The sequence below is a fragment of the Centrocercus urophasianus genome, unplaced genomic scaffold (genome assembly GCF_019232065.1).
Source record: "Centrocercus urophasianus isolate 14NV4802_14NV808 unplaced genomic scaffold, USGS_Curo_1.0 seq_20, whole genome shotgun sequence".
In the NCBI taxonomy this organism is placed as follows: Eukaryota; Metazoa; Chordata; class Aves; order Galliformes; family Phasianidae; genus Centrocercus; species Centrocercus urophasianus.
In genome coordinates, this window is record NW_024884756.1 from 17,546,170 (window position 1) to 17,562,003 (window position 15,834).

The 15,834-nt window shown below is 36.8% G+C and overlaps 1 protein-coding gene across 1 annotated transcript; it reads left to right on the forward strand.

Moving 5' to 3' along the window:
- The first annotated feature begins 289 nt into the window (after positions 1-289).
- On the forward strand, positions 290-12,709 carry SLC25A12 (solute carrier family 25 member 12). The gene is made up of 5 exons (XM_042822629.1): positions 290-367; positions 788-841; positions 6,094-6,236; positions 10,776-10,891; positions 12,430-12,709. Exons 1-5 carry the CDS (start codon positions 356-358, stop codon positions 12,441-12,443), a joined length of 339 nt encoding a protein of 112 aa, XP_042678563.1. The 5' UTR covers positions 290-355; the 3' UTR covers positions 12,444-12,709.
- Positions 12,710-15,834: the final 3,125 nt, after the last annotated feature.

Sequence of the window (15,834 nt, forward strand, 5' to 3'; positions counted from 1 at the left end):
GAAGCGCCCTCCCATTTCCCTGGGCCGCGACAGACGCCGCCGGGAGTTCCCCCCCCGACGGCGCGGGACTCGAGCGAGCGCCTCCCTCCCCTAGGCGGCGGCCCCACACCCCGTGGCGCTGAGGCGCGGAGCTGGGCAGGCGGCCGCTCGAGCCCGCTGGCCCCGGCTGGTACCGCCCACTCCGCCGCGGGATTTCGAGGCGCGGGGCCGCCGGGCGCCGCGGCGGAGGGCCGGGCGCCGCGGAGAGCCCGCCGGGCGGGGCTGGGCGGGGCCGGGCGCTGCCTCCCACGGCGGCGCGGCGGGTGGGTAGAAGCGCGCGGCTCCTCCTCCTCCTTCTCCCGTTCGCCGGCGCAGCATGGCGGTCAAGGTGACTCCTCCGTCGTCGGGCGCGGGAGGAGGCGGGCGGCCGCTCCGTCCTCCCGGGGAGATGCGGGAGGAAGACGGCGGCGGCGGGGCGGCCGCGGGGAAGGGGCAGCGCTACCGGTCCTGCCTTCCCCTGCCGAGGGGGAGCGGCGCGGGCCGAGGCCATTAGTCGGCGTGTGCGGGACGGAACAGTCGGGGCCCGGAGCTCCGCATCCTGAGGGACGGGGCGCGGCGCGCTGAGACGGCGGTCAGCGGTACCCGGCTGACCGGGCGGACGGCGGTGATCAGGCGTGTCGTGTTTGAGTCCGCTTATCGGTTAGATAAGGGAGCCGATACCGCTGCCCTTATCGGCGCGAATTGCGTTTTGTTCCTGAGTTATGTCTGTAGCTCAGCTGGTGAAGCGTTACCATACTTTTATTTGCAGGTGCCTTCCATCAAAAGAGCAGATCCTGCCGAACTACGAAGTATCTTTTTGCAGGTAAACAGACGGGTCTGATGCTCCTTGGCCGGCAGGCTTGTGTTTTCAGCTGTTTGTCACAGCACCGTCTGTGTGTGGGTGATGGGACAAAATCGGTTATGTGGACAGAAGCTGACATTGCACGCAGGGTAGGGGCCTCAGGCACTGAGGGGAACTGCTGCTGTGCGGGTTGTGGTTATCCATCCCACATCATAGCCTTAAAGTGTTTTCCGAAGTCTTTTCTAAATTCCTGTGACAGAAATGATTGCAACTGTAACCAAGACTGTTATTTTAAGAGCAGGCTTCTGCTTTGTTCTGACTTCTATGGCTGTGTGACTTGTCTGTAAGCTTTAGCTGTGATCCTTCTGCAGATGGATGGGCTGTTGGCAATGTTTTCAGAATTTTGAATTATTATTGTTAAGATTTATGTATTTCATAGTATTACCTGTCACGTAGGTCATTAGAATTACTCTATCTGAATAATAGTGTTGTTTTATCCACTCCTCTTAGTTACAGTGAACCACCAATCTAAAAAGAAAAGCCGATCAATCCTATAACATTTGAGAAGGTTGGAAATAGGTGTCTAGAATAATCGCAGCTGGTTTAGGTCCATAGCTGGGCCACTCATTTTCTAAAATCACAACGGTATCTTTTTTCTTTCCTGTTGAAAATTGCACACTACATTCAAAAAACTGCTCTGTAAAGAAGGAAGTAATATATAAGTATTACTACTGTGTTCAGCTTTGGGCCTCTCACAACGTTAAAGATATTGAGGCCCTGCAGCATGTCCAGAGTAGGGCAGTGAAGCAATGGAAGGTCTAGAACAGAAGTGTATGGGGAGCAGTTGAGGCAACTGGGGTTGTTCAGTCTGGAGAAGAGGAGGCTCAGGGGAAACCTTGTCACTCTCTATGGTGACCTGAAAGGAGGTTGTCGTGAGGCAGGGGTCAGCCTCTTCTCCCAGCTAACAGTGATAGGAGCAGAAGGAATGGCATTAAGTTGTGCCAGGGGAGGCTCAGGTTGGGTATTAGGAAAAATTTCTTGTCAGAAGTGGTGAGGTATTGGAATGGGCAGCCCAGGCAGGCAGTGGAGTCACTGTCCCTGGAGATGTTCAAGAAGAGTAGATGTGGCCGTTAGGAACGTGGGTTAGTGGGCATGGTGGTGATGGGTTGATGATTGGTCTAGATTATTTTAGTGGTCTTTTCCAACTTTAATGATTCCATGATTCTGTAAATAATGAATTCTGTTATGGCATCTCTGACGCGTAGAGAGATATTATGTTTCAACCATCATTTGATGGGATCTTTGCTCTGTAGAATGGATTATTCTGACTGTATTGTTTGTCAGAAACAACAGAAAAACTTAGATTTTTGGAGTCAAACCATGAAAGCCTAAATGTTAGTTTCAAGTTGAAGTTACTCTATCACGGATTCATTTCTTGTTCACGAGACATTTAGGATTTTTTTATGTACAAGGAATACACAAATGGTATAAAAGTATGTGCTTCTGGAACATCACATTGCTCTTTTTGTAGACTTTTTCAAGAAAGATAATTCTGCATGTTGGGTTACAAAAAAACAGGAATTATGATGTGAAAATACTCTATTTAACTTGGAAAAGTAGACTCAGTATCAATCTCCTAGTCAATAGATGTACTTGCTTCTAGAAATAAGTATTTGGAGTCCTTGACATTGGTGATACACGAAAAAGTGGAGAGAAAAAGAAAGAAAAAAAAAGTGGAAAGAAAAAGAGAGAAAAAGCTTAATCTTGAAGATGTTGATATGACAGTGTCTGTTTTATTAACCTAAAAAGCAAATACTCTACAGGTTGATGCCCTGAGGAATCAAAAGTGCAAAAGTTCTCATCTCCCCTGAGTGCCCGAGGATTGTATTGAAAAACAAAAGACAGGTTACTCAGACACACAGTTGCATAGGAAGAGTATATATATTTTTGGAGAGATGGGCTATAGAATTATAGAATTCTAGTTGAAGATTATATTATATTTTTACTTTGATAGATAGCAAGCAAACTTAGTTGCAAACATTAACAAAATCTGAAGAGAGCCCAGTCATTCCAAGACTCGGCTGTAGATTCTGGTTATGAAATACTCTTAGTGTTGCACACTTAAAGGGTCAGATATGTTGTGCTCTTTCCTGAGGGTGCAGGCTCGTTCTGTCAGCTTCAGTTAAAGGGCGAGCATTCCTTCTAAATTTGGCTTCCCTTGCAAATGGATGCAAGGGAAGATGGGAACTGTGGGCTCCTTCGTCACTGACCTTATTCTTAGAGAGTGTACTTAAATTTCCTTATATTCATATATATCTTCCAATACAATCATGCCAACTTCTCTGTTAAAGTTTAAGGTATATATTAATGGATGTTTGACTTTTACCTTTCTCTTAGAATTTCTGAAGCTTGGCTGAATGCAAATGAAACCTGTTCAGCAAAGTGGAGAAATAATCATGATAGCATTTTCAAATTTTCATACAGGAAGCATTCCCCCCACCTTCCTTAAAAACGTCCTGAATGCTCAGAACTGAGACTAATCATACTAAAAATAATATATTGAGAATACTACAGAACTCTTTTGTTTTGGAACTTCTTTCTCCTTTGCCCTGATAGAATTGTTGGGAGAGAAATCCCTTTAAACTGAAAGCTAACTGATTTTTCAAACTGTGCATCGCTTGTAGAAGTGTGGTGATACCTCATACGATGTGGTACAAATAGAGTTTTTGTGTGTTTGCATTTTGTGATGAGGTTTACAAAAAGATCATGCAAACTCACCGTGTGCCTGAGGCAGTCCATAAATGTACAGTAAGATTAAAAAATGTATACGTAAATAAACAGTAATCTAATTTAAGCCTGAGGAAAAGAGAAATTTAATTAGTGTGTCATATTTTATATGCAATTTAAAGTTAACAATGGCCTTGTCTAATTGCAAAAGATATGTAAGCTGTATGGTGAAAATGTCACTTGAGGACAGATCTTATAAGTACATGCCAAAAGGGAATAGCCTAGCTACTTTGTCAGGCCTTAATTTATTGGCTTATGGCCAGGCTCTTTCTAAATATCATGACCTTCTCGTATGGAGCTGAATGTATCTGTCCTTTGATTATTTTAGTCTCAAAATTTTTAACAAAATTTCCCCTACACCTAACTCTAAGAATCCATTATGTGCGATATATTCAGGTAAGTTGGTGCTTGAATTTAAAAAGACAATGGCGTTTGGATTTTTTATTATCTTTGTAACACCCTCATTTGTCACGCAGTTGAATTCTGTTGCCCTTAAGGATGTGTTCAATGCTCTTCATATTCTGTGGTCCTTTGTTTATAAAACTTCATTCAGATTACGGGTGTTGCAGCAGAGCTGTACTTCATAACGTGCTTTTTAGTCATATCAATATAAGGCTGTATGGGAACTGTGGAATCACAGCTTGAGCCTCTGATTGAGCACCTGAGGCGAGCCATGAGTCAGCCACAGGAGCACAGGTGAAGGCAATTCAGCTGTGCTACCGGAAGGGATGGAGCCTGGCTCTACCTCTCCCAGACCCATTTAAGTGCTGACTGCCACTGAGGAAGGATCTCTTCTGGTGGTGGCTCCTTGTAGAGAATATTGCAAGCCTACAACATCAGTAAGCACTTTCCATTTATTATCCTCCTGTTGCGTTAAAAAGTCACCTAACTTTCCTGGGTATTTCTTAGTTAGAACATCTGTATATTCATTGATTATACAAAGGCTGAGAACTTTTCTAAGCTGTTACATTGAAGCTATGTTTTCATCATGTTGGTAGTAGCGCTGAATGGCAGGATTCGTGTCCATTGCGAGTGAAATTATTTACTGCAGTCTTGCGAAAATCTCTTATCACTACTATATGGTGCAGTAGAGATGAGGAGTTTTGGAAAAGATGTGGGAAGCTAAGGGAGATGCCTGAGGGGATGTTGGTGCTGATACTCTATGCTGAAACATCCTGGCAGAATGTGGTAAAAGGAGCATATGAGACACAAGTGATCTTCTTTATCCCAACAGAATGTTGCAGCTTACCAGGTATGTTGTACAGGTGGCATTGTCATTCCTGTGAGTTCCTTGCAGGAGCTGTTTTTTGTTACTCTTTCACTAAAACCTGTCTCACCTGAGCCAAGATGTAATAGTGTGTAATGGAAATGCTACAAATGATGGATAAGGCCTTAGATTGAAGTTCAGATTTCCTCACATAAATGTTGCACTAGCTGAGGGGAATGCAGTGGGCACTGTCTTTTCTGCAGAGAGCTCATAGGCTGACATCTTTCAATGGCTGGAGCCTAGGAACATGTACTGCATTTGTACAAACAAACTGAAAGCCAGTACTTTCATTTCACATTAATATTCTCATGAAACAACTGTGAAATTTTGTAACTTATTGTTTCTTTGAAGGAACACGTTTCTATGTGTTTATGTGAAGATTTGCGTTCTGTGTACAAGTGGACTGGCTGTACAGGAGGAAAAGGATTTAAAGCTATTAAATAAGCTTGTTTACGGGTTTTGTGAGCAAATATGCTTAGAAAAATTCAGTCAATAAAATGCATCTGATCATGGTAAGTTAGTGAACTAGAAATCTTTTATGAGCTACTTTTCTATGTTCTAGTATGTCAACAGTTTAATTTTACAATCTGAATACTTAAGTTTTGTGTCTAAGTTTATTGTTATATCATAAATAGAAAAAAATTTTCTGCGACAGTTTTGCCATCTTGAATTAATTTTTATACATGATCAGTGAGGTTTTTTTATGTAAGTGAGAAATGCCAGAGCTGTTCATTTCTGGACAAACATAAATCTGAAAAACTATTTCTCACAAAAGGAGAAAACAGTTTGATAAGTATGTACAGTAATTATGAGTGATTAGTATCAATTAATTAGAAGACATCTTGTACTAAAACTTTGAGAGGAATTTTGTGCTCTGTTTTCACAGTGCAACTGCAAATGAAAAAGCTGTAGTTGTAAATTTGTGCAATTACCTGACCACTTATGAAAATGTCTTTTTGTGGGTTTTTTTTTTTTTTTTTTTTTTTTTTTTTGTTAAGATAGTGATCATGATGTGGATACATTATTCTACAGGGACAACATGGACAGCTAGTATTGCAGTGCAATTGCATGTTTTAACCATATCCTTTAATTTCAGAGCAGGTGCATGCAGTTGCAGTATTTGAGTGATATTCATAAAGATGCTGATTTGGTAATCACCGGTAATTAATGTCTAGATGGATTAATTGTTATATGGTTTGTTTTTTTGTTATCTCTCTAGTATGCCAGTGTTGAGAAAGATGGAGAGCGTTACATGACCCCAGAAGATTTTGTGCAGAAATACTTAGGACTTCATACAGATCCACGTTACAATCCTAAAACAGTACAGCTGTTGGCTGGAGTGGCAGATCAAACTAAAGATGGGTGAGAATTTTTTTTTCCGTTAGAAGACTGTAATGCGTTGATAAATGTTTCTTTAGTAATTTCATCTTCAAAAATGCACTCTTGATTTCATTATTCTTCAAGCTTAGTTAAATTATTTTTTTTCTCAAATGCAGTAGACTACATTTGTGGAACTTGAGGGGGAGAAAGAGACAATGGTTAACACTTCTAAATGAGATTTGGCAGTTACTGCAAATGCAGAGGAAGATACACTGTAAATCAGTTTAATGCAGTGTAACTGCTTTGCAAAAGTTGTTTTCTTTCTGTGTACTCACATCCATGACTGGATACTAAGAGTCCTTAGTAAGCACAATTATACATGGAAATGTGGAGAAGGAGCACAATTTACATCAAACAACTGAGGGCTTTTATTATTATTATTATTATTATTATTATTTTTTTTTTTTTAAGTTTTTGCCTAATCCGGATGAGATCACACCACATAAAGCTTTTCTGGCTTTGCTTATAGGTAATGTTAGTTGCTTTTAGACTTCTTTCTGAAACTAACATATTAAATGCCCATTCTAGTGAGGTAGTACCCTCTAACCTATTTGTCTTTCAGAGAAGAGTTTTCTTTTGTTGTGTGCAAGCATGGGCATTTTTAAAGTGGAGAGATCAAGATGAATCAGAGAAGAAGTCAAAACTGCAGAAAGAAGAGGGTGCATTATAGGGAAGAGATAGAAAGTTGCTGTTAAAATGAAGTCTGTAAATAGATGTCATATATTCATTTGAAAGTCCCTTAACTTCCTTGGCTTTATGAGTCTGAACCAGACTCTTGACATCACTTAAATGTTTTTGTTTTTCTCTATTTTGTTTAAGAACACTTTATTAGTTTGCACAGCATCCTGAGCAACTTGCACAGTCTCTGTGCTTTACAAACAGAATTTTATATGCTGCATATATTTTATAGTAAGTGACAACTCTAAGATCTCCTTTTTGATGTAATGTTACTTGATAGCTTCCAAAAATAAAATTGCAGCATTTTGATAAATGTAATATATATACATATGTTTGATAAATCCAAATAACTTGTCTACTGCTTGTAATGCGTGGCAGTAGTTTGTTGTGTTGTTTCAGATTGAAGATTGATTCAGATTCAGACACTTTAAAAATGCACAGATTAAGTATGTACACATCTGATGACTGCTAAATCAACATGTTGAGTACCTTGTTTCTCTGAAAGCTGTTGATTGTCTTTTAGGGTGTACATTTCTTCAGAAAACATTATATAAAAGGACCTTTCTTACAGTAAGAAGTCAGTAATTTTTTTCTTATTGCTACAACAGAACTTGACAATGAGACTTTGGTGTTTTTTTGTTGCTGTTCCCTCTGTGAATATAAGCTTTTCTTAGGTGCCTTTTTTTTAGTCTGGGTAATGTTGGAAGCGAGGTAATCAGATATGGGTAAGTGTGCTCCGTCTGCTTCTATGTGGAAGCATTGAACTTGCACCTGTTGATACTTGCTGAAATGTATTCTCTTAAGTGTTTTAATCTGTATTTCTCTACTCGTTAATTCATGTGAAGAGGGCTATACCCACATCATCATTGGTTTACTTATTTTTGCATTTGCATTATTATTTCTAGTAATTCCTATTATTCCTTCCTGTAATATGCCAAAATCCTGCATCATCAGTACAGAGAATTTAATCTGTAGCATTGATAGTTATTGTAGTCTTTTGCTGAATTCCAGTGGTACACTGCATCCTTCCAAGGTCTTAAAAATTAGTTTATAAAGTCCAAAGAAGTATCACTATTCTTATACCATACAGACATTTGTAAATCAAAAGACAGCCCAAGGTCACGCAGCAAGTAATTGAGAAGCTTTGGTCCTGTTATGAAATTTCATTCCTGTGTCAGTTTTCAAAATCTGCCAGGCTTGCCTGATGAGCAACTCTAAATTAGAGTTGTCTGTTGTCTGTTAAATGCAGTGGAATTTCACTGATGCTGCTATTAAGCATTCCTGTATCACAGATTGCTGGCACTACTTTTAAAATTAGGATTAGGGTACATATCCTTTATTAATAATGTACTCATATACAAATGTGTGTCAAAACCACCTTTTCAGTAACAGAAGTCCTATCTAATATTGTAAATATTCAGGTTTTAAAATAAAAAAAACCCTTTCTTCTGTCTTTGAACCTGCAAAATTTCAGTAGTCGTTTCAGATTCTACATTTTAATTGCCTATTTCTGGCTACTCTGCCTATCAGCATATCATTCTTAGAGTTTGAAAATGTGTTCTTCAGTGAACTGAAGAAAGAGCCAATGTTTCACTTCATGGACAGTCACAACAAGGATATATGTTATGTCCAAAAGCTGTGTTGTGTGGGTGAAGAGTAAGAAGTTGTAGTAGGAAACAAGGAAAGACAGAATAACTGTAAACATGTAGCTTACTTTGTGTGCTTTTGGAGAGTGACAGTGCAGAAGAAATAAGAGAATAGAATTTTTTAAAAAATGATACCAATAAAATGAGAGTGCAGCAGGTTCACAGAATAAGGCTTAAGTAGCATTTGGTTGGGAAGCTCATTTGTTCCATTTAATCTACCTCTTATTTCCACCCTGATAATGGTGGATTGCTCAAAATATTCCTGCTTTTAGATGTTGCAAGCTGAATATATAGAATATATGGAAGGGAAGTTGAATGTGTCTATCTCCTTTTGCTGTAGGCACTGTTGAAGGGAGCTCTCTGGAGAACAATTTCTTTCAGGTTCAGGTTTCTACAAGAATGAATTCTACAGGGAATCATCACTTGATTTTTGTCTGTTATAAACCTTCCTGTTTAGGGATTAATGTTAGATTTGTGCTTGTATGTGAGATGTGTTTGGAAATGAGGCATGAAGTTGGCTTTGCATTTGGAAAATCATTTTCTCATCTTTGATTTTTATGGATAATGTATGAGAAATTAATAATGTCATTCTATATTTTCCATATCTTAATTCCTTCCAAAGTCACATTTATTTTTGTGTTTTCTGTATACTGCATATATGCATGTATGTTAAAATAAATGATCTTGTTCAAGTGTCTCAACTCTACGTTGCATATACTTTGACAAAGACTATGTAAACTAACAAATGGTTAGATGTTTTTCCCCTATGAGGATTTTATACGTGTGTTTAATTGTAAGTGATCTATGTACGAAGCAATGATTATGAGCTAATGATTTTCTGTGAATATTACTAAATGTACTATGAAACTTGCTAAAACAGTTCATTTTATAAATTTGGACATTTATGTACATTTAATGTACCATCCACATGATATCTACTTGTTTTAACAACATCTAACAAAGTAGTACGTTTTTATTTAAAAATGTTGAAAATTCTTATTCCCACTGATAATTTATTTGATGTTAAAATAGCTATGCCATCACTTATGTCTGTACTCAGGAGCCTGAAACCGAGTGGAAAATTCTCATCAATCTAGTTGTTGTTTTTAAAACCTAGGGATTTTGCTTGCACTGTTTTGAAAGGCGGTGGCATGTGCCCACATTGCATGTCCTTATGGATACCCAGTGCAGTTTTGTTCTTTTGTGCCAACAGGATCATTTATCTTCTGACTTGAGGCTTGTCTTGCTGTAGCTTTTCTTATGTAGGATCCTATTTTTTTTTTTTTTTTTCTACTTGTCACAAACTGTTTCCCTAGAGAAGTTCTTTGTGATTGTCGTATCTGTGCATCCATTCAAAGTATGTGTTGAAAACAGTATGTGTTGAAAACGAGGACCTTGGTTTGTATGCAGCGTTCCCGAGATGTCGTGAAAGCCCTGTCTGGTGATATGGCTGCTTCCTCATCTCGACTAAAAACAGGTCTCCTGATGCATCCTGAGTTACATTTTTCTGTATGGTGAATGTCTCACATATGCAGCTCATTGTCTTGTGATGAAGTGTTACACTCAAATCCTTAGCTTCCTTGATCATGTCTTAACTGTCCAAACGTTCTTCTTTCTTTCTTTCTTGTCCTTTCTTTGCTTTATGTGACCTCAAGGTTAATGTAATATTTGAGGTGTTATCTTTAATATAGTAAAATATAACACAGTAAAATATAACTTTATTATGAATATATTGTTTTAAGAGTATACGTATTGCATAGGAACTTCCTATACTTACATTAAAAGCTATTTCTCGTGAGAAATACAAAAATGAGTAATATACTGACAGATCCTTGAATTTCATACTGATAGAACTTTTGTGGATTTTTTTTTTTATATATCAATTTTTAAGTGCTATCTGCATAAATTTATACTTACGAGTTAATAAAGAGTAGGTACTCACTGAGAATTGGTTATATTTCATTGTTAGTGGGTATGAAGAATTCCAGTCCTCTTCTGGTACAAGAAAGTGAGCCACATAAAGCTTAAGTAGCTACTCAATTATAACAAACAACTCTTTCTAGTATAGAGTCTTAAATTTTGAGTATTAGATTTTAATTTTAGTAATTGAATCAGAACATTTTTAGAGCATCAAAATGTTATTGATATTGTGTATAATCCATTGAAATCTTTATAACTTCTGTATTTTACTTTGTAGGTTGATTTCCTTCCAAGAATTTTCGGCATTTGAATCTGTTTTGTGTACTCCAGATGCAATATTCATTGTTGCTTTTCAGTTATTTGACAAGAGTGGCAATGGAGAAGTAACGTTTGGTAAGAATGTCTAAAGAAAAACAGTTTAAGAAAGTAGTAATAGTATAAATGCAAGAATAGCTCTCACAGCTAGAAACACATTTTACATAGTGTTTTACTCATTTCCTTAAACAGTTTGTGTAATTTTTTTCTTCCAAGTTTTACAAGCTTAAGAAATGCAGAGTAAAAATATATTTTGTTCTGTCTTTTTGAATCGAGATTTTTCATCTTCGTGGAAGTTCTTAATTCAATGCTGTTTTGTTCAGAATCGTCCTAAGTGAAAGTCGTATGTGTCATGAATTTTGATCTCCTTCATTTTGAGGAGTTTTTGTTTGGATTCTCCTCATCTCTTTGAAGAGCTGTTGTTAAATATGGTAAGGGTTCAAAATAAAAATGAAGGAGACCTAATCTTTTGAGTTCTTAGTCTAATATTCCAATTGAGCAGCAATCTTTAATATAATGAATGTAACTTCTAGCTGGTTAATGTATTATTACAAAATTAGGAAGAAACAATGGTTTTTAAGTTTTTCTTTTTTTTTCCTCTCAACATATGTTAGTAATTGGACAAAATTATTTAGGCTAACTATAACACTTTATAATGTCACTTAAAAACATTACAGTTTAAGGAGGACTAGGTTTTGTGTTAAAAAAACTTTGTACTTCTATGAAAATTAGATGAATAAATGCTAAGAATTTAATAAAATTGAATGAAAATTTTGTTATTTCTATCCAAAAGAATAAATTGCTCAATAAAGAATATACATACTGTGCTTGGATTTGTAACCACTTGCTGTTTGTACTACTTCGTTTTTATGGAAACTCTTTCAGCTTTGAAAATAGTTGAAACAAATAATGCATGTGTCTTTGTATGGAAACAAACTGCTTGAGTTATGGCATCTATTAAATTACATGATTAACTGAATTGTCAAATACTAAACCATTTGGACACATGGCATCTTGAATTAACCTAAGGTGGAGTCAGTAAATGTAGACATTAGAAAGCAGACAAACTATTACAACTGGTGTGACTGTGTTAATGATGGTGTCTTTAATAATCTCACTAAATGAGGATTATGTATTTTGCAGCTGATGCAAACACACTTGAAATAGTTGGTTCTGTAAAACAACAGAAAACAATTCAGGTTGTACACAGATTTCTCAATCAGACTGATTGTTACTTTCATTGTTTCATTGTTACATTAAAACTAAAAGAACAATACAAGCAAGAGAAACTAAAGCAATTACACATTCTTTTTTCCATGCCTTTCTTATATGACTGATATACCTTGAATAGCAAACTTGTTAGTTAATTTAAGATTTGCTAATGATCTCATTTTAGCAAAATTTTATTTAAATTAAATTTAATTGTAAGTTGTATCATATCAGAAGTACTTAATACTTTTGTAGCTCATTTGCATTTTGTATGTTGTTAGTAAAATGGGCTACTTATTTTTACTTTGTAGGGTACTGTGCAAATTAATGTATGTAAGAAAAGTACAAATGATGATATATGATATTTGGTAACTCTGCAATTTATTAATTGATCTTGTCTCCTTCAGAGACTGTTTCTTGAATGTGACCTGCACTCTTTCATTTTCACATCACATCAACAGAAGGGCATGGAGTTGAATTTCATGTAAAAACAGGAGAAATATATAAAATTAGGATTTTCCCAAGTCTTTGGAGGAAGGTGTTTCACCATGATCATGACACACCGCTCATTTTCTTCAAAGAATCTTTTCCAGTGGCTAAGAAGGAAGGAAACACTTGATCTCTTCAGTTAGTAGACTTTGCATTCCATGCAGGTCTGAATAAGTAAAGGTAATTATAGATAAACATTATTACACTGTCAAATATAACATACTCACTGTATACATCTCTATAAATTAAGAATTGTACATATGAACATCTAAAAGTCATAGTAAAATATTAGAAATATACTCCAATTAGTGTATTAGCCAATTAGTGTGGAAATTGCACGTCATCTCATATTGGTAGGTAATTTATCTGGTCTACAGATAAACCACATTGATTACAGGAGCAAACATGAGTCAGGATTTTCTATCTCAGATGCAGTGCTTTGAGAATGTGACTGTACTGATGCTGAAGCTAACTCAAATCAGCATGTCTTGCTGTAATTGAGATGGATTTATTGAAGTTTTTCTTCACTGTGCTTTTAGAGGAAGGAGTGGAAGTGTTGGACAGTGGAACACAGGATTGGGGTGGGTCTGCTTGGTCAGTAACTTGAACCAATACTGGCCTTGCTGGACATGAGATAATGTTGATGTATTTAAGCTAGGCTCAAACCAAAACGCTAGAGGAAAAAAGCCACGCTGGCTCCGATCCCCTATTAAAGACTACTTCTGCACCCAAGCTGGCCATATTCCCAAATCATTTCAGTATGACTATATGGCATTTTCAAAAAATTATCCTAATCTGTTCAAATTTTTCACTTATCTGGAGGGAGTTAAGTGTTTGTTGATTCTTTAGATCTGGCTGTATGTTTTAAAGTTGTTCCAGGGAGATTCCCATCTACTTTCTAGGATTTAGTTAGTGACAGGCTGTACTTCAGCATTTAAACTTCTTGCAGTTCTCTTTACCCTCAATCTGTGATTTGTCTCTGCGGAAGTCTGCTTTCCAACTCTCCAGTGAGGAGCCGTTATATAACATACATTACAAAATAACCCGTGTCTTTTGAGTTGAAAAATTGAAAAGCGCAAATAATTTTTTATCCTTTAGAAAATGTTTGAGAGAAATATGTGTCAGCTATGTGGCATGGCACTAATCATTGTCTTTGTCAATGCAATATAGTGTTAATTCAATTCATAGTGTTGGATTGAGATGCTTTTTGTGTGCTGAATTTGATGCTTGGATGTCCTCTACTTTCTTATTGCTTTGGAATATTTTTCCTGGAGTTTTTGACATCCTGAGATCTATGACTATCTGCCACAGGTGTGCTGGTAGTATATTGCAGTTTTTCTTTTAAGATCTGTTGCAAGAAAATTGAATTAGACCTACTTCATATGAGCAAACTTGTTGCACAGTGTGTTCAGTATTTTTTTTTACATATTCCAGCTACAATGATCCACTTATCAGCTTGCTGAATGAAAGATGATAAAATGGCTATTTTAATAACCCAGTGATACTAATGGTGCTGTAATTCAAATTAACTTTTTAATCATGAAGAAATGGGGGAAAAAAATCATGATTAAAAGTTTGCATGTCTTCATAAAAGACTCGTATGTTAATATTTTATGGGAAATGTGTTGATGATCCCTTACAATATTGCTTTGATCATAAAATATTTAAAAGATAACAGCTAGGACAGATAAAGTGTTATTTTATTCCCCATGTATTATCTTTCTAGTTTTAGTTCCTGTAGCCAGAAAAGAAGAATCATTCTGTTATTTTGTTCATGGGGTGTAACTGGCCAAGCTATTTGACATGAGTGAAATATCTAAAAGCAGATCATGAAGTTAGTGTTGTTCCACTAAGGAAGAGCTGTAAAGGAATTTTGACCTGAATTGAGGCTAGATCAAGTCTTCACATGAAATCTGTTCAAGTTACTTGGAGATGTTCTGCACTGTGACAGATGGTACTTGCTGCAAAAAAGGCAAGTATAACTATCACAGAATTTCCTACCCAGAAATGCTTTTTCTAAATGGAAATAAAATAATTCTTTATATTTTATCCTTTGGACAAACCATACAGTGATCAGAACTGTATGAGTTCTAATTGGAATATACAATTTCAAGGCTTCTTGCAGAGTAGAGTCACTGCAAAGAAAGCAATTCTCTGACAAACTGGAGAATTTTGGAGATCGTTTTTAATTTAAATACCTGTGCTGATGTGGATAGATAAATAGAACTAAAGCAGTGAGATTTGGAAACAATTTTACTACCTTCATGATTATTCTGTATTCAGAGTTTTAGAATTATTTTTTAGAAAAATGGAAAGTATTTGTGAAACCAAATATAAGGCTTTGAAAAATATCCTGCAGCTCAACATAACATTAAAAATATCATGTAAAACATAATGGCTCTTCTTCCAAGACATGGGGAGTAAAGGGATTGGATAACTATTACTGCAACTACATAAAGATTACAATACCAATGAACTGAAATAAGCATCGATATAATGAAATTGTTTCAGATGTTGAGTGTACCATGGTACTGAAATCTCATCCATCTATTTTCTTAAAATAATTATTTGCCAACAAACTTTAATATGGGAAAGAAAGATTCCGATTTCCTTTAAACAGGACATGGTAGACATGAAGAAGGTGAGTGACAAGAATAAAAGAAAGGAGTTGAATGTATGCTGTTGTAAGTCTCTGCTTTTGAGGGTTATTTTTCAAGAAATACAGATCGCTCCTAGTAGTCACTCTCCCGTTTCCAAAAGAGCTGCTAGATTGAAAATGCTAGAATTTGAAGATAATCTTAAGAGTTCTGCCTTGCGAAATATTGTTTGCAACCATAAAGGCTGGTAACTTTTAGAAGCATAGACAGAAAGATCACATGATTTTGTATCTGAAGGTGTAAGAAAAACACCGTGTTCTTTCCAGGTGTGCAGTAATATGAACTGCAATTGACTTCCTCTTTGCCATATGTTAGTTGCCTGTTTTCAAGCTGCCTTTTGCTTATTACATTCTGACTATGTAGGATACAGTGATGTTTTTCTTTTCTCTGTGCTGTCTTTTTGTTCATTTGCTTTTGTTTTATGATTCTTTTTGATTTAAGCCACAGTTTCAAGCACTTTGGAGCAGTGTTTAATGGAAGACTTCCCTATTTTTTATAATAATAAAGGGCTTAAGAACACAAGGAGATCTCAAACGTTTTCCATAGTATTAAGTTCAAAATCAGAGTTCAGCAAGAGGGAACTGAAAAGAAGAACTCTACATTAAAATTATATAGAGAGACAATTTGTTATTATGGCTGTCGCTAATCTGGAGCAGAATCACTGTT